General features: G+C 44.6%; 1 protein-coding gene across 1 annotated transcript in view; it reads left to right on the forward strand.

The window, feature by feature from the left end:
- The window catches only part of LOC107122519 (ATP-dependent DNA helicase Q5-like), a 33790-nt gene extending 15283 nt beyond the window's left edge, over positions 1-18507 (forward strand). Inside the window, exons 9-13 of the mRNA XM_015425632.1 lie at positions 15-682; positions 4130-4208; positions 12783-13034; positions 15219-15291; positions 16206-18507. Of these exons, the coding sequence (XP_015281118.1) occupies positions 15-682; positions 4130-4208; positions 12783-13034; positions 15219-15291; positions 16206-16306 (1173 nt within the window). The 3' untranslated portion in view covers positions 16307-18507. The remainder of the gene's footprint in view (positions 1-14; positions 683-4129; positions 4209-12782; positions 13035-15218; positions 15292-16205) is intronic.
- Positions 18508-19680: the final 1173 nt, after the last annotated feature.

Raw genomic sequence — 19680 nt, forward strand, 5'->3', positions numbered from 1 at the left:
TCTTTCTAATGCAGTTCAAACCCAAGAGGGTGGGAATTGGATTTCGGAAGACATCAGATGCATTCCAGTCAGCTTCAAAAGTGTTGGTGGCTGAGGAGGCGGATGAAGTTAAACCTGAAAAAGAGGAACTGAGCCCAATCTGGAAAGGAGATTGTAGTCATAACCCTGAGCCTTTGGACATTGTTAGAACTCCTGAGAACAAAGTGGAAGTATCCAAAGAAATCAGAAATGCTGGTGACGATCTCGAGGAGGGGCAGGAAAGCTCTTCCAATCCTACAGCCTCCTTGGGAGTTAGTCCTACCAAGAAGGGCAAACCCACCAAGAAGGGCAAACTCACCAAGAAGCAGCTGCTGCTGGCAGAAGCAGCTAGGAAAGAATCTCAGAACATTTTCAAATTCTTCTCTAGCCAGAAAACAGGCTCTAAGGCCTTGGACTCAGCACTTGATTTAGCAGAGGAGGAGGAGGAAAACTGTTATCTCAGTGACCTACTGCCCTTTCCTTCTGGAAGACTGTATGAGGAGAAAGGCTGTCGAGGAACTGAAATGATCTCCAAAGAAGAAATAGCTGGTGCATCCCACTTAGAAAAGCAGGAGTTTGGGGAAACGGGGGACAGTCCAGCAATAGGAACTCACAACTCAGGAACAGAATCTTCGTGCCCAGGATCACCCCTTGGAAAACCATGGTGAGAGGCTTCATTTTTTAGCCCCCCCCCCCCCCCCCCGTCCCCCATAATTTATCTAGGTACATTTGAGATCAGGAACTAAGTATGAAAAAAGCAAAATTAGTATCTGCCACTAAAATGTTGATCAAATGGAGAACATTAATTGAAGTTGCATGTTTTTCCATTATAGACATTATTTTTAGGAATTCAGACATTTGGAGCAGAGGCTGAAGAGCTTAGTGTTATGTGTGTGGGCTTTGAAGCTGTGTGAAAGATTAATTAGGTGATCCAAGTTGAAAAATCTTTTTTTTTCTAGTGAAGTCTGAAGTGTTGAAGGAAAAGAATAATAGGTAACCACTGGACCCTAGCACAGTTACTTCTTCATGGTCTCATGCATCACATTTATGAGTTTTGCACCTGCACAGAAGCCAATCTCAGAAACTTCCTGAATTACCAAAAAGGCATGAAAAACTCCTCTCCTTCAGTGTAGAGGTAGTCTGTGCACTGAGTCATGCCTCTCCTGCTCAGCTGCTTTTTGTCAGCTGCATGGTAGATATCTCTGGGAACTACTACTTTGAAGGGTTTTGGTTTTTTTTAATTGTGAGCTGCTACTTCTGGATTCTTCACTTTTGGGGGGTTTTCTCTCCCAGGGATCTGCTGCTCTCTGCTTTGTCCATAGCAAAAACATCTTTTTAAAAGTTTGAGGACTGCAGGGGGAAAACTACCATCGATAATTGTGATTGCTGCTTCGTCTGCCTTGGAGAGTCACTTAATACCAATGCCTGTAAGCAGTGCCTGAAATTAACAAGGAAAGCCAGCCACAAGAGACACTCCTGTCTCCATCTCCTCCTGTTGTGGCAAGTGTTGTTGACAGTGAAGTTGACCCCAAGCACCACCTTGATACAACCCAAATCCCTAGTAACTAAACCACCTCTGGGGCCAATGTTGATACTGATCACCATGCTGTTGTTGGTACCTTCAAACTCCATGTCACGCTCCACACTGATGCAGAGCCTACCACCACTCAGGTTGTCCTACTTTGTGCAACCTGACCCAGCCAGGCTTCCCCTGAAGGTACTACATTACCCTCGGGCCTGGGCCTGGCCGTGCTTGGGGCTAGAAGCTGAAGACCTAAATGGAAGCTTGGAGCTAGGTTTCGGAGCTGGAGCTTGGAACATGGGGCTTGTGCCTTGTGGGCTGGTTGCTCCAGCAAGGCTGTCTTGTCCAGGCCTCAGCCTAAATAGGCAAGGAGGAGGTAGTTGAGCCCAGCTGCAGTGCAGGTAGGTGCTGGAGTTCCTGAAGCTGTGCTGTGTGAAAACATATTTATCGCCCTTAAAAAATTAATGTCGCCCTTACCTGGGTAGCCCAGGCAAGCAGCCCCATAGCCAGGATTGGGAGGGGGTCTCCAAGGTGCCAGGTGGGGCTTTAATTAAATTAAATCTACATTCATTTTAAGTTTAATTAATGGAGCAGGGGGAAGGAGAGGGGTTGGGGGGAGTAGTAGTTACTTACCCACTGTGCCTGTGTTGGTAGTGTCGTCATGTGATCCATCATCCCCCCACGCCCCCTCCCACCCCTGCTCTGCACCAGCCCAAAGTGATCCCTGTAAGCCTCCTCCTTTCCACTCAAGGAAAGAAAGGCGGCTTACCAGAATCACCTCAGGCTGGCCCGACAAGGCCAGACTCCCTTCCTCCCCACCAATGGAAGAAAGGACTCTGAGCTGGCTATGAGGCTGGCGGAGGCTCGAGGCAGTGCGGCTTAGGAAGCCCTTCAAGGCCAGATACTTCTCTGGGAGGGATGGAGGAGGCAGCAATGGCATGGGGTTTTTTTAAGGCCCCTAGTGCGGCTTTTGGGGTACATGCCTGCTGGGGCAAAAGCCCCACTGCTCGCTACGGCCCTACAGGCAAGCCCAGTCTCGTCACATCTCGGAAGCTAAGCAGGTCCAACCCTTGCAAGTATTTTGATGGGAGACCTCCAGAGAATACCAGGGCTGGGAGGCCAGAGGCAGGCTATCAAGCCCCTTCTCTGAACGCCCTTCGTGCCCCAGTAGGAATTGCCAGAGGTCGCCATGACTTCCAGGCAAGGGCACACACATAAATGCAAAAATACCAAAAAAAAATGTCTTGGAATGTAGCTTTTGTTGTTGTTGTTCAGTCGCACAGTCGAGTCCGACTCTTCGCGACCCCAGGGACTAGATCCCGCCAGGCCCTCCTGTCTTCCGCTGTCCTCTGAAGTTTGCTCAGTTTCATGTTCGTTGCATCTATGACACTGTCTAGCCATCTCATCCTTTGCTGTCCCCGTCTTCTTTGACCTTCAATCTTTCCCAGCATCAGGGTCTTCTCCAGTGAGTGCTCCCTTCTCATTTGGTGGCCAGAGTATTTGAGCTTCATTTTCATTATCTGGCCTTCCAGGGAACAGTCAGGGTTGATTTCTTTTAGGATTGACTGATTTGATCTTCTTGCAGTCCAAGGGACTCTCAAGAGTCTTCTCCAGCACCATAGTTCAAAAGAATCTATTCTTCGGCGCTCGGCCTTCCTTATAGTCCAACTCTCGCAGCCATACATGACTACTGGGAATACCATTGCTTTGACCATGCGTATTTTTGTTGGCAGGGTGATGTCTCTACTTTTTATCATGCTGTTTAGGTTCGCCATCGCTTTCCTCCCAAGGAGCAGGCGTCTTTTAATTTCATGGCTGCAGTCACAGTCTGTTGTGATTTGGGAGCCCAGGAACGTGAAGTCTGTCACTACTTCCACGACTTCCCCTTCTATTTGCCAAGGAGTGATGGGACCGGATGCCATGATCTTAGTTTTTTTGTTGTTGAGCTTCAAGCCCACTTTTGCGCTCTCCTCTTTTATCCTGAGCAAGAGGCTCTTTAGGTCCTCTTCACTTTCTGCCATTAGAGTGGTATCGTCTGCATATCTGAGGTTGTTGATCTTTTCCCCAGCAATCTTAATTCCCGCTTGTGATTCATCCAGGCCAGCATTTCGCATGATGTACTCTGCATATATATTAAATAAGCAAGGTGACAATATACATCCTTGTCGTACTCCTTTTCCTATGCTAAACCAATCAGTTGTTCCATATCCGGTTCTAACTGTTGCTTCTTGACCCTTATACAGGTTTCTCAAGAGACATGTGAGGTGGTCTGGTACTCCCATCTCTTTAAGGACCTGCCATAGTTTGTTGTGATCCACACAGCTTTAGCATAGTCAATGAAGCAGAAGTAGATGTTTTTCTGGTACTCTCTTGCTTTCTCCATAATCCAGCGAATGTTGGCAATTTGATCTCTAGTTCCTCTACCTCTTCGAAACCCAGCTTGTACTTCTGGCAGTTCTCTATCCACGTACTGTTGAAGCCTAGCTTGTAGGATCTTGAGCATGACCTTGCTAGCGTGTGATATGAGTGCAATTGTGCGATAGTTTGAACATTCTTTCATACAAAAGATGTAATTATTCCTCTCCTCAGCAGTGCTAAGCCTTTGCCTGAAGATGAAATGACTAATGGCTGTGGAGACCGTAATAGAAAGAGACCAGGATCAGCTGAGGTAAGGTTTTTTTTAATCCCCTTTTTATTTCTGTTTCCATCACACATATGTCAGAGGTAGAATAAATGCTTTTGATGAGGGTTTGCAGCAGAATAGCTCAGTCGCATAATTCTTACAAGTGACTGGAATATGGATGTAGAAAAAGGAAGGGAGGTCATACTGGCTGGACCTTGCAGTGCAGATTCCTGAAAGGTGGCCATGTTAGCCTGCTAGTACAGTTGTTAAGTTCGACTCATACTTGTGTGCATTTAATTATCTTAGTCCAAAACATATTACAATTAAAAAACCTACAAACTCTATTGAAAACAAGAGAGAGACAAAAATATCCAGTGTAACTTTCCAGATCTGTGTTTATAGATCACAAGGTCCTGGATGTATTACGTCCCTCATTGCATCCTAAAAGACTTCATCGGATCAATACGATACAGTAAATACGTTGAACCATATCAATAAATGTATATCTTACTGGCCACTCCTTTCATAATTTCTAAAAAATTTCCTTTTGTTTCCATTTATAATTGTACTATAACAAACATTTACACTTACCTAGAAATTTTTACAAAGCAGGCATGTAGCTTAATCTATTTAGTAGGAGGTAAACCTGCCATTCAAAGTGAAAGCTGCTAACAAATGCCTCAACTGGAATTTCAATAAAAACCGGTACCTACACGGTATACAGACCCAAAGAACAACAAAGAACTGTGTATGAAAATATATCAAAAATGAACTGTATTCAATAAAGAATAAGAATGTGCAACTCAGATATCTGTTAGTATGTAGTTACTGACACAATCAAAGAAGTATAAATTGCATATGTCCATGTAGAGGTACAAAATCAATTAACTAGTATGAAACAAATTCCTATACAATAATAAAGTCCAATGAGAAGTATGTAGAACATTCCAAATTGGTAATCCAGAAATGATGGTTTCAAAATAGAATCAGGAAATCCATGAAGATTTTCAGAAGAATTTGTTTTCTAACGAGTGTGCTAGCTATCCACTGTCTCGTCTCACATTGAAGCTTTTTCGGGGAAAAAAACGACATTCCAAATTTCAGAGGAGAACTCTCCATGATGTTTCTGTGAATTTTGTTGGGAACTGATTTACCCAAGAGTCTGACAAGCACACAGTAAAAATGACCTGCAAAAAATATTGCTGCAGAGAGAAAGTTATTGGCTATTTCGTCTAAAATCATACTTCCCCTATGGATTAAATAAAAATTATGATTTATCTTGTTTTCTGTAAGAGTATAGTAATGTATAAAGAATAAGGTGTGAAGCCTCTTTAAGAAATAATGGAATGTACTGATGTGGTAGTTTAAAATGGGCTCTTGCCAAATTCCAGTTGAGGCATTTGTTAGCAGCTTTCACTTTGAAAGGCAGGTTTACCTCCTACTAAATAGATTAAGCTACATGCCCGCTTTGTAAAAATTTCTAGGTAAGTGTAAATGTTTGATATAATACAATTATAAAATAAAAATGGAAACAAAAAGGAAATGTTTAGAAATTATGAAAGAATTACCCTGTTTCTTACAGTGGCTTCCAGTTAGAATCAACTGATGTGGGGAAGCTGAACAGTTTTTCACTTGAGGAGAAAAGTGATAAGATGATATATGTGCCATGTGATATATTTGCCAGTAAGATATACAGCTGCATTTATATGTATATTTACTGTGTTAGCCTGCTGCTGCAAGAACAAAGATTCTTGTGGCACTTGAAACAGATATACTGTAGGAGTATAAGCTTTTGTGTGCCAGAGTGTATTTGATTAAAAGTATGACGTTGTCACGTAATAGGGTAGTTATATGTGTCATGAGTACAGAGAGATTTCTTTTTAAGTGAGGCCAAGAAATGCAAGAGCATACTACTATGCAGAGCATAAATGAATATAAGATCTAATCAGTGTTGTTCTGATACTCTGGCAAGTAGCCACTGGTGAATGGGCATAGCAGATGAATAGTGTAAACAATACCCTAAATGAAACAGTGTAAACAATACCCTAAATAGATCAGAGGACTGACTCTGTAAGAGACACTTGGGATCCCTGTGGAGCTTGCTTTTGGGGCTGTGACCAGTGCTTCAAATAGAGTTTTTAACTAGGAAGCTGAGCTTGGGAGCTCTAGTCCAGGTTCCCTACGATAGAACATAAAGCACCACAGCAGCAAAAAGGGTTGGGTGCTGCACAAGTTGAGGTAAGCACCCTCTTCTAAAATACCTTTAAATGACTAAATTAGTTGCAAAGTTAGAAAGCCAGCAGGGGAGCAGGGGCTATTCAGTGTTTTGCAGGTAGTGACACATGTATGATTATGTACCCACTGGGCAGAAACCTTGGGTGTGTGCTTGATGCATGGAGCTCTTGGCTCTCAGGGACAGGCTAGGGTTTCCAACCTGGAGAATCTGAGGCAGAGAGAAAGGTTTGGGGATGATACCATTAAGGACTTAACAGAACAGTCCCACTCCTGTTCTGAGAGCCCTTCTGCTATTGTGGAGACTGAGAGTCTTGAGGTTGGAGAGCATCAGTCTGAGGAGCAGGGATGTGATACCTTAGAAGGGACTCCTTCTTTGGGTGACGGATCAGTGTCCTCTTATACCAAGGATATACCCCTGGGATTGTGGGGAGGTGGACTTTTGGTACTGGGTGATTCAGTTATTAGGAATAGAGAGAGAGGGATCTGTGACGGGCGTTTTGACCTCATGGTGATTTGACTGCCTGGTGCCAAGGTTGTAGACATAATTCGCTGTCTAGATAGGTTGATAGTGCTGAGGACAAGTCAGCAGTCATGGTGCATGTTGACACCAATAACATTGGGATATGTAATAATGTGGCCCTGAAGGGGAAAAATAGGTTACTAGGCAGAAAGTTAAAGGCCAGGACCTCAAAGGTAATATTCTAATAATTTCTACGAGTTCCATGTGCTAGGCCACCTAGGCAGGTGGAGATCAGGGGTCTCAATGTGTGAATGAAAAAGTGGTGCCTGGAGGGAGGGTTTAGAGTTGTTAGACACTGAGGAACTTCCTAGGATAAGACAAACCATGTACAAAAGAGACAGACTTCACTTGAACCAAAGGGAATCAAGCTGCTGGTGCTTAATATCAAAAAGGTGGTAGACCAGCTTTTCCTGTCCTGTCCTGTCCTGTCCTGTCCTGCTTTTAAACCAGCATTTAAACTAATCCCAGGGGAAAGCCAACAGGAGCTGGGGAGACAAGTCAGCCCAAAGGGATGATTGTGTGAGCACCCAGGATAATATTGATAGGAGCATAGTAGAACTTGGGAGGGCAGGTAGGATGTTGAAGGAAAGGGCCATGTGTGACAACAAAGGGGGAAAGGGATGCAAGGGTTACTGGAGTAGGAAACATGTTATAGTGTGTGCGCGCGCGCGCGCGCGCGTGCGTGTGTCTTCAAGCCAAGACGGGAGAGCTGGAGTGCTTGGTGCTAAATGGCAATTTAGATATAGTGGGTATCTCAGAAACAGGGTAGAATGGGGAAAATCTGTGGGATACATTCATCCCATGGTATAAGCTCTATAGGCAGGACAGGGAGGGACAGGTTGGGGGAGGTGTTGCATTGTACATCAAGGAGAGCATAGAATCAAATAAGTTAGAAAACATTAGGGTAACAAACTCCCCAACATAAGAAGAAGAGAAGAAGAGATTGGATTTATACCCCGCCCTTCACTTGGAGTCTCAGAGTGGCTTACAAACTCCTTTCCCTTCCCCTCCCCACAACAGACACCCTGTGAGGTGGGTGGGGCTGAGAGAACTCTGACACAAACTGCTCTTTTTCAAGAACAGCTGTGCCAGAGCTTGTGACTGACCCAAGGTCACATCAGCAGGTGCAAGCGGAGGAGTGGGGAATCAAACCCGGTTCTCCCAGATTAGAGTCCGCGCACTTAACCACTACACCAAACCAATATGGGTGGAAATACTGGGCCCTAAGAGTTATTTAAAAATGAAAGTGTATTCTCACCCATCTGATCAAACCCCTGAGGCTGATATTGAGATGGAGAAGGAAATAAGGGAGGTTAAAGCAGATGATATTATGATACTGGGAGACTACCCTGACATTGACCAGGTAAACATGCTGGAATCATGCTGTAGAAGTGAGATTCTTAGACATCATAAATGACTGTGTACTGGAACAGTTGGTCACAGAGCCAGCAAGGGGAGTAGTGGTCTCGGACTTGATTCTGAGCAGGGTTCAAGACCTGGTGAGAAATGTAGAGGTTGTTGCACCATTTGGGAACAGTGCCCGCAGTGCTATTAAGTTCAGCATTCATCTCAATGGAAAGTTACCCTTTAAGTCTAAAATGATATTTTATTTCAGAAGAGGAAACTTAACAAAAATGAGGTGAATAGTTAAAAGGAAGCTCAAAGGGAAACACAAGACAGTCAGATCCCTAGAGGATGGTTGAAAGCTATTTGAAACCACACTAATTGAAACCCAGGTAAAATGCATTCCTTGGGTTAGGAAAGGTGCTGCCAAGTCTAAAAGAATATCTGCATAGTTAACAACACAAGTCAAGGAAGGTCTACCCCAATGAATTGAACAGAAGGGACCACAGGATTGGCAAAAGAAATGTAAGTTGTCAGTAATTAGGCATACAAAAAGAGAATTTGAGGAACAGGTTGCTGGAAGCATCAAGACAAACATTTCTTTAAATATATCCAGAGCAGGAAACCAGCCAGAGAAGCAGCTGGGCCTTTGGATGACCAAGGAATAAAGAGATTGCTAATAGGAAGATGGGGAGATGGCTGAGAACCTCAATGAGTTTTTTGCTTCTGTATTCACTGTGGAAAGTGTGGGGCAAGGACCCATGCCATAGCCACTGTTTTCAGGAAGGGAGTCTGAAGAACTGAGTCAAGATATGAAGTTTTAGTCCTAATGGGGAAATTAAAAACCAGAAAGTCTCCAGGTCCTGATGGCATACACCTTAGATGTCTTAGTGTATGGTGCATGCTAGAACGTTATATATTTGAAAGTTTCTGCATTATGGCTTTGAAGTTCAATAAATAAGAGATTCTTTGGAACAACTGTCTCTTGGGTGCAGTTGGGATCCCTGCCAATTTCTCTCCCTCCCCATTGGACCTGGTGGGAATGGGAATTAACAGGAAAGGCTCCTGCACTCCTAATTCCACTAACAGAATTATTAGGCACATAGAGGAACAAAGTCTGCTGAGGCAAAATCAGCATGGCTTCTGCAAAGGGATGTCCTCCCTCATCAACCTTTTGGAGTTCTTTGAGAAAGTGAACTAACATGTGGATAATGGTGACCTGGTAGACATTATATACTTGGACTTTTAGAAGGCTTGGGGGGGTATTTTGTGTGTGTGTGCGTGCGCGTGCTTGCATGCCTGGAAGTCATGGTGACTTCTGGTGACCCCCTACTGGGGACTTGGGCATTTTTCAGAGAGGTGGCTTGATAGCCTGCCTCTGTGTCCCGAGCCCTGGTTCCTTGGAGGTTGCCCTTCCAAGTATTTGCCATGGTCAGCCCTGCTTAGCTTCTGAGATCTGACAAGAGCTATCTGGGTCAGGGCTTCTTTCAGGAGGCTTTTGACAAGGTACCTCACCAAAGACTCCTGAGTAAACTTAGCAGTCGTGGGATAAGAGGACAGGTCGGGTACTCCTATGGATTAAAAACTGGTTAAATGACAGGAAGCAAAGAATAGGAATAAACTGATAGTCCTTGGAATGGAGGGAAGTACACAATGGGATCCCACAAGAATCAGTATTGGGACTGGTACTATTTAATTTATTCATAAGTTATCTGGAACTAGGGGTGAGTGATGTAGTGGCCAGGTCTGCAGATAACACAAAATTATTCAGGATGATGAAAACCAAGGATGTCTGTGAAAAGCTCCAGAGGAATCACCACAAATTGGGTGAGTGGGCAACAATGGCAGTGTTGGTAAGTGTAATGTGATGCAAAAACTTGCAACTACAAGTATAGTCTAATTGGGGCTGGAACTTGCTGAGATTGGGAGGGGGGGAAATCTGGAGGTTATAGTCGATAGCTCGATGAAAGTGTCAACCCAGTGTGTTGCAGCAGTGAAAAAGGCAAACTCTTTTTGGGGATCGTTAGGAAAGAGATTGAAAATAAAATGGCTAACATTATAATGCCCCAGTGTAGGTCTGTGGTGCAACCTCATTTGGAATACTGTATGCAATTTTGGTCACCCTATCTCAAAAAAAGACATCGCAGAGCTGGAAAAAGAACAGAAGACGGCAACCAAGGTGATTAGAGAGTTGGAGCACCTTCCCTGTGAGGAAAGACTGAAGAGCCTGGGACTGTTCAGTTAAGAAAAGAGACAACGAAGGGGGACATGATAGAGGTTTATAACATTATGCATGGGGTGGAAAGAGCTGACAAAGAGATTTTTTCCCTCCAAAAATACTAGAACTCGAGGGCATCCAATGAAACTGATGGGATCTTCCTGTGTCAGCGCGACGAGGACGGTGCGCTCCAGGACTTGCTCCCATGTAGAGCACCGGATCGCCAGGACTTTTAGCGGAGTTCAGGCTCTCTTGAACTCCATTGGGCTCCCCAGAGAGGAGCTCAAGCAGGGGACTTGATCTGGACTCCCTGCAAGTAGCGGCAAGCGGGTGGTAGTCCAAATCGTCCCGAAGCAAATCCTTTAATTTAATATCAAATTAAATATATGGATGCACAACCAGTCTAGAAGAAACTAAGAACTTTTATTTTACCTATATGTAAAAGATATATATAAAAACATAACTGGAATTTAGATAAATATAATGTATGAGGTTCTTAAATAGATAATTCAGTGATGTGTGGGAACCCCCAATTTATGTATGTATGTGTGTGTCTATTTTTTTGTTTTATAAAGTAAAAAAAAATCACAGACAAGAGAACTACACATGCATAACTTTCACTCTTCCATAAACAGGCTGAACTGAAAAAAAGAAGCTGATGGGCAGTAGGTTCAGGACAGACGAAAGGAAATACTACTTTACACAGAGAGTGATTAAAATGTGGAATTCACTGCCAGAGGATGTAGTGATTATGGCCACAGGAATAAACAGATTCAGTGGCTACTAGCCATGCTAACCAAAGGGAACCTCCACATTCAGAAGCATTAAACCTCTGAGTACTATTGCTAGGAGGCAACATCAGGGGAAGGCCTCAGCCTCAATGCCCTGTTGTTGGATATCCAGAGGAACTGCTTGGCCACTGTGTGAGACAAGATGCTGGACTAGATGGACCAACAGTCTGATCCACCAGGGGTCTTCTTATGTTCTTTCTTTGTACATTGAGACTGAATACCACCGTGTCAAATTTGCCATTAGTTTCCAACATAGTGTTCTCTGTATTGGAGTCTCATTTTGAAATTTGGGGTGTGGGGATAGGAAGAAGTGGATAGTGTCCTTTGAAATCAGTTTCAGAATACTCTAGGAGACTGAAATGCTCCCTTGCTAACCATTTTTAACATCTGATTGGTGTCCATTATTTCGTTTGAAATACTGTCTTATTTGTGGATTACTGGAAGGGCCTTACCTAGCATATATCACATTACAAATTGTACGGCTGAATGAGTTTGTCATTGCTTGATCCCAAGGATCCTTCTTCCAGGATCCTGGAAGCCAAGTTGACATCATGACTTGATGCATGGTCTGATTTCTCAATCCATGTGTTTGCTTTGTGGCCCATGGTTGCTGATGTGTGTGTGTGTGCTGTCTGCATAGACCTTTCTTCCAAAGCTTGTGAGAGGAAAGCTCATTTTACAACATGGGCTTTAGAACCTTATTGATGACTTTGAGAGGTATTGGCTCACAACTGTAAGTCACTCTCTTTGCTGAGCATAGCTCCTGAGAAACCCATCTGGCCTTCTTAGTCTGTTTCTCTGCTCCCCCAAATGAGCACTTTAGTCTTAAGAATGCCTCAGGTGAGTCCTGCAGGTGTTGTCCCTAAAAAGATTGGAGGAGATGCCGTTCTGTCAGAGAGGCTTGCCTGTAGATAGCAGGTTGTGAGTGTGCTCATGATGATAGGCACACAAATTCTTCCTAATACTGGAATAGGCTGCTCTCATGTCTTTTTCTGTGGTGTCCAGAAACGAACCTTCTGCATGGCCTAGTCCAGGCTAGAGTTTATGATGGGGTGGGGGTGATTTAGAGGTTGGTGTTTTATCTTAGGTACAAGAAGTATCCTTGGGATACCTCTGTGTGCAAATTGGGCCCAAAGCCGTTGGAACACAACTTGAAATTAAAAACGGCAGGTACCTTTTTACTAAATGAGGAGCTTTCCACTAATGAAGGAAGACCAAATCTGCCTCGCTGCCGCTGTCATTTCCTGTAGCTGCTGGAGCCCAACCCGGCTCGGGTCCTCCTCCCTTCTTCCAGCTGCTTGCACCCCCCTGGGCAGTGCACAAGGGAGAGGCGTCTGCTGTACTGCCCTTCTTCCTCCCAAGCTGGGATGGGGGGAACTGATGAAGGAAGACTCCTCACTTAGTGCTGCAATCCAACCCATTGTGCTTAAAGTTTTGCTAGTTTAAGGTTCAGGGTAGCTGTTTCCCACCCGAACGTCTTTGCACTTAAAACTCTGTTGCTCTTTTTCAAGGACCTGGAAAACTCTGCTGAAAAGAGGCTCCGAGTGATGACAACGTCTTCCATCTTGTTGCAGTCGGAGGGGAAAGCTGGTGACCCTGTAAAAAAGAAAGTCACCTTTGATCCAAACTTGTCACAAACCGATAAGGAAGGAACCACTAAAATCATTTACCAATCTACAAAGGCATTGTCCCTTAAGGAGACAGCAGACATTGTTGTCAAATACTTAACCCCTTTCTATAAAGGTGGCAAATTCGCTTCCAAGGTGGGTTATGAGCCTTGTTTTGTTTTTCCTCTTGAAAGGTCACCTGTAATTAAAAATGGCAACATGGGAAGAAAATGTCCACACTGTTGGACAGGGTCTTGTGACTCTTGCAGAGCAAGGTGTGATGAAAAGCAAAGAACACTTAACTTCTCCACAGCCGCACTCCAGAGAGTCTAAATTAAATATGAATGTGGTGTATCCCTTCCAGAACTACTTAGGAAATATGCAAGTTTGTCATCAGTTCCTCTTTAGTGATTTCATTCATACACTAACCTCTCCACCATTTGCAAGTGGTTTCTGTCTGTTCCTGGCAGGAAAGGTGAACAAAGCAGTGCTTGAAATATTTGGGCTCTGACCTGGCCTTGTGTTTCATTACTATGGCTGTTTGACCTGTTCTTCCCCATATCTGTATTCTTTATTCCCCATCTGTAGGTTATTGTGCTTATAAGTGAAGCAGATGGAATACAACCCACCAGCTGCTCTGACCTGCCTCATTTCCCTTCCTTAGCAGCCTTGCTGCTGGTCCTCGATTTGTTTATTTGTTTAGGAGATTTCTGTGCTGCCTCATCAGAGTCCTGCTCAAGGCAGCTTACGATTAAAATAAAAAGTTATCAATAACAAAATAACAAGCAAAACAGTGACACGGGGGTTGCTTCGTGTTCCACAAGAGTCTCCTTGTCCTTAATCTGCTAGATGGACAATACAAGAATAAGTATTTATATGGCCACTTTGTGCTTTAGAGGCTTCTAGCTGATCTAATAGAGTGTGGGTGGGTGGGTGTTTTTTCCCTTACTATCCCTTTGTTTTTAGGTGGCTAATTTGTTAGGGCAGGTGCACATTCCACTGGTACAGTACTTGGTATGGTGACTGGTATTCTCTGTACCACTACATCTAGGCATTACTACCATACAGGTACTAGCGTTAGTGAAAATGTGTTTATGTGCTGTACAAAAACTAGGGTCGCTAACACCAGTTTGGGAAATTCCTGAGGATTTGGGAGTAGAGCCTGGAGAGGGCAGAGTGTCAAGCCCTGGACTCAATCACTCCCACAACACTCTTGTAGCATCAAGATTTGTTTATTAGGAGGTGGAGGGGTTCCAAGCAAGAACAGCTTTTGTGCCATGCCTAGGTTCCAGATGCCAGTCCCCCCAATGTAATAAAACCAGGAAAAACCCCATATGCCAAAGGACCAATCACTTCTCTCACTCAGCCTGCCACAAGTTTGCCTCTGCCCCTACAACTGCCCCTAACACTTGCAAGCTGACGGTTACATTATCTAGGTCCCTGCCACACGGCAGGGAAAAAAACAGGCAAAGTGCGGCTTTTAAAAGCCGCACCAAAATAGAGACGCCGCGGCGGGATCCCACAGATCCCCTGAGCCGCGGCGCCATTGCTCCCCGGCACGATCAGATGCTGGGGAGGAAGCGACAGTCGGGAGGGGGAGGCTGCCGAACTACGCATGTCTGAGCATGCGCAGTTTGGCCAGGAGCCGGGGATGAGCCGGCGGAAGGCAATCCCACGGCCGGCCTTGATACGCCCTTTCCCGAAGAATGCTGGGTTTTGGGTGGAAGGGCCAGATCGGGAACAAGCGCGCCACGCTTCCCAGATGTTGCTGTGGGATCGTGCCCGTTTGCTGCGCCCCCGATCCGTCCCTCTCCCAGCCCAAAACCTCTCGTGTGACCGGGGCCCTAGAAGCTCTGCCAACTACAAGGTCACACTGAACAGTGACATCATACGCATCCCAAGATGTTTACAGCACACTCGGGAGGCCCCAGTGTGAGAATTGTTACGAGCAAAGGAGACAGCCATACCCAGTCGCTCCCCCTCCCACTTCCCAGCAGAGAAGATAAACAGGAATAGGAAAGAACAAGGTTACAGAGGAAGTGTAGAAACTCACGCGAATCCATATAGAAATACATGGCAAGTGAGGCCCGGGCTTAACCCAGAGTTTGAGCAGGGGGGAGGGAGTTCAGCAGGGATGTGATGCCATAGAATCTGCCCCATGAAGCTGCCATTTCCTCCAGGGGAACCGATCCCCGGTAGTCTGGAGACCAGTTCTGATTTCGGCAGAACTTCAGGCCCCACCTGGAGAGTGGCAACCGTAAAAACACTACATCACAGTTTAATGAGGAAGACTCCGCTTACTGTGTTTTGTTTTGTTTTTTTGCTCCCCCTGATCGGCAGGATCTGTTTAAGGGGTTTGCCCGACACCTTTCTCATTTGCTGGCAGCAGACAAGACTCCCCTCCGCAAGACTGGTAAGATGGCCAATGAGGGGTGGGGAGGAGTGCCCTGCCTGTTGTGCCACTTGGCATGGAATGATCTTGTCTCACACAGAATCTGTTGACAAAGACAAAGCCCCATGTCTTGGGTTTTTCCCCCTCTTTTGGAGTTTTTTAGCACGTGTTTGAGGAAAGGCTGAGAAATCAGAAAGGGTGGGTGTGCAGAGTTGTTAGCAATCAACAGTCTCCTTCTGAGCCAGTTTGGTGCAGTGGTTAAGTGTGCGGACTCTAATCTGGGAGAACCGGGTTTGATTCCCCACTCCTCCACTTGCACCTGCTGATGTGACCTTGGGTCACTCACAAGCTCTGGCACAGCTGTCCTTGAAAAAGAGCAGTTTGTGTCAGAGTTCTCTCAGCCCCACCCACCTCACAGGGTGTCTGTTGTGGGGAGGGGAAGGGAGAGGAGTTTGTAAGCCGCTCTGAGACTCCAAGTGAAGGGCGGGGTATAAATCCGATCTCCTCCTCCTCCTCCTCCTCCTTCCTCCCTTCTTCCTCCCTTCTTTCTTCTTCTTCCTTCTTCTTCCTTCTTTCTTCCTTCCTTCTTCCTCCTTCCTCCTTCCTCCTTCTTCCTTCTTCCTTCTTCTTCCTTCTTCCTTCTTCATCTCCCTCCTCTGCCACATGGCTATTATTCCTCATGAAGTTTTCCAGTATATAGACTCTCTTCTCCTCAGTACCTACCCTGTTTGTGTCTCCAAAACTTCATGTTTTGCAAACGTGGAATCGCCAGTAGAATATTTTCAGTTTAGAATGCTTGTGTAACTATGAACAATCTGCATTTGGTAACAGAGGTATCTAATCTCTTGGGTGAGGATTAATATGGATTCTTTTCTTTGTTAGAACTGTTGGTGGATATAAAACAGTTAGGTACAATTGACTGTTTCTGCTTACAGTGAAAGAAGAAGCACAGAGGCTGATCAAGGGATTTTTCAAAACTCGTGGCAGGTGTGAAAATGAGGCGGACTGGCTGGAGTTAACCAACTTGGAAACATGACAGGGGACAGATACCTGTTTCGCTCTGCTTTTGGGGGCTGCTGGATCCAGGCCCTCTATGGGTTTCATCCTAGCTGTCCTTAATGGTGATATAATGGAAAGTCCAAAGTAAAGTTTCTTTGTGGGTCCTGGTTCCTTTGAAAACAGCACTGTGAAAAGGACTTCATCTGCACAACCATCCTCTCTATGATGGACAGTTCTTTCAAATTCAGTTCACAGATCTGTTACGTGCCTGGTGATTCAGTGCATTTTGCTTCCTCTAACAAATGCAAAGGGACTAGAAATGACTGGCTAGGGATCTTGCTGCTATCTAAGATTGTCCCCCTCCCCTTTTAACCTACATGTGTTAATAGCAGCTTTAAGCAGAAACAAATGCATATGCTTCACTCAGGGGTTATGTGCTTCAGGCATGAGTTACTGTGGGGTGCACTTGCTTTGAAGAAAGCTGTCTGGTTTTACAGGAGTCTTGAAGAGTTGTTTGGGGGGGATCCCTTTGATTTTTGTTGTTTTAAGAGGTTGGTGTTTTATTTCTAGAAAATGGCCTCTAGCACTAGCAATAGAAACTTTAAAAACCCACACATTGCAATAACAATGAAGGGAGATGGGCAAGACTGGCACAGTTTCTCATACTACCATTGTTAAAACATTGCAAATAAAGTCAACTGAAGAACGTAACTGAATGTTACATGCAAAATACATGTAACATAACCCTGACGGCCACTATAAAAACATGTGTGCAACCACTTTAAGATGGGGTGGAGTAGCAGTGAGTGTAGGGATTCTAGGTGAACCTATCCTCTGACACCCTTCCCCCACCACTGCTGTTGAGGTTTTGTTATATGCATCTGCATGTAGCATTGAGTTTATTTTTAAGATGGAAATAACATTTAGTCTTTTGTTCTTCTGTTCTTGTGATGGTGCATCCTCTTGAATGTGAGCTGGAATATGCAGACCTCTTCATTTGTAAATGCCATTCTCTCTGCATGTACAGTTTTCAGTTAGGAAGAGTTTTATCTTTCTGGAAAACCTCAAGAATAAAGAGAGCTCAGCCCATAACCTAATTCTCCCGCCCTCCTACTTACGTGATAAAATCTTTAAAGAGGCAATCCCCCGTTGATCTGTTTGCCTGACCAGCTGCAGCTGTTGATGGCAAGGCCTAAATGTATCCTTAAGAGCAACTGTCATTACAGTGGTCTTGCATAATAATGTTGTATCTGTTTGGACCTGTTCCATACACAATCGGAACCCTTTTAGGTTGTTGTTGCTATGTGATTTAAGTGGGTTTGTTCTGTTAGAACTTTTTTCAGACATTTTATGGCAGTAAAAACTTTTGATGGAGATAAGGAGCAGGGTCCATTCTCCAGACTGCTTGAACTAGTACAAAATACAAACATTCACCTTTTTTTGTTGTTTAGTTGTGTACAGGCACACATTAAAAGCATGAGATAGGAAGGCGCCCTCGTAGTAGTCTCTGTGACGTTGGCCCTGCCAATAGCACTGGACTGCTTTGGGAATGAAAGACTGAAGATCCCATTAGTATGAATGTTGAGATTATTGCAGAAGGGGAAAAAAATCACAGGGGATGCTGCTGAGATTTCTTTTTAGGGCCCTGATTTATGTGTTTTATGCTGAAGCTGTGCAGCCGTGGCTTCTTCCTACACCAACCAGTGTTGCTAGGAAAGGGAGAAGCCGGCCATCAAATGAGCTCTGCTCTGGGAGTGAGGGGCTTGGTGTTGCTTTGCCTTCAGGCAAAAAGGAAAGCACTTTTTTGTTTTACCTGCTCACTCAAGCACAGGTACTTCACTTGCCACTCATAACCCTGCTGTGAGTTTTGAAGAGGAACTAAGTAAAATATTTGTGTTCTTTATTATTTAATCTACTAAAGCCATATTGCTGCTCTGTGCCTCCTGTCTGATACTAATAGGCAACTCAGCATTGTGGCAAAATTGCCCAGAAGCTTTGAGGAGATGCTGCTTTGTTTATACATAGTTGAATCTGAGCTATAGAGTCCCTGCTTGGGATAGAAGTTTTTACTATTATGTTTTGTTGATCTGTGCCTTAGCTTTATCCCTAGATAAGCCATCGAATGTTTTGGTAGGAGGGAGCGTATAGACAAAGGTGGGTAAGTGCTAGCAATTCTAAATAGCTGATACTGTGGAATCAGGTCTTGCTACATGATAAGCTGCTAATAAAATGAATATTACAGAGGTTATGTTTGTGGTTCTCATTATTTCTGATACCCTTAGAAGAGGTCACATGCAAAGAGGGTTGTGGTACAGTTAGCGCCTCCTAGCCTGGTTTTAGAAAAGTCACCTGTGAACTGAATGTTTCTGCAGGATTGTTAACAGTCCAGTATTTTACCTCAGCTTATAAAAAATGGTAGGCTGAAGGGTGCTCAAACCTGCATAGGACTGCAGCTTGATGCCTTAACTCTAATCCTAAATACCCTGTGAAATTTAAGTTCTTAGCTTTATCCCTAGATAAGCCATCTGGGAGAACCAGGTTTGATTCCCCACTCCTCCACATGCACCTGGCTGGATGACCTTGGGCAAGCCATAGTTCTGGCACAGCTGTTCTTGAAAAAGAGCAGTTTCTCTCAGAGCTCTCTTAGCCCCATCTACCTCACAGGGTGTTTGTTGTGGGGAGGGGAAGGGAAAGGAGTTTGTAAGCCGCTCTGAGACTCCCTTGGGTAGTGAAGGGCGGGATATAAATCCAATCTCTTCTTCCTCTTCTTCATAGGATTTATTTCCACGTGATTTTTAAGGGGGCGGGAATCTGCATGAAAGACATCCAATGCTCAGAAAGCCTCTGTGCTTTCTGGTGATGGTGCTGTGTACTCCTTTTACACAGCTAATTAGTTAGATGCTTGGTCACTTCAAATTGGGGGGGGGCTGTTCAATCTCCCATCAATTTATGTCAGAATTAGAGGAACTACTGGCTTGGGGGTACATTTACAATTGCTGAACTTAAAGGAGACTCATGAATTCTTATTGTCAAAGCAAGGCCAGGGGCAGCTGTACTTATCTAGATATTTCCCATGAGGATCTCTGGCCAGTTGCTGAAACAAGAGCCTGATATGTAGACAGGCTCTGTTAACTGGGCCAGAGCTTGAAGCCAGGTTCTTCATATGTATATCAAACCAATCCAGAGAATTCGTAACGTGAGCTAACTGCTTAGACTGCTATACTCAGGCCTTCTCTGCCTGAAGAGAGAGCTCTGAGGCCTGAGCATTCACAGGCCCAGGTAGTACACTGGATTAACTGATGTTCAGTGCTGTACTAGCTGTGTTTAAAAAGGTAAAGGTTTCCCTTGCTCGAAAGCCAGTCAAATCCGACTCTAGGGTTGAGGTGCTCATCTCCGTTTCAAACTGTGGAA

Source organism: Gekko japonicus, unplaced genomic scaffold (genome assembly GCF_001447785.1).
Source record: "Gekko japonicus isolate JY-2015 unplaced genomic scaffold, Gekko_japonicus_V1.1 scaffold1013, whole genome shotgun sequence".
Lineage (NCBI taxonomy): Eukaryota > Metazoa > Chordata > Lepidosauria > Squamata > Gekkonidae > Gekko > Gekko japonicus.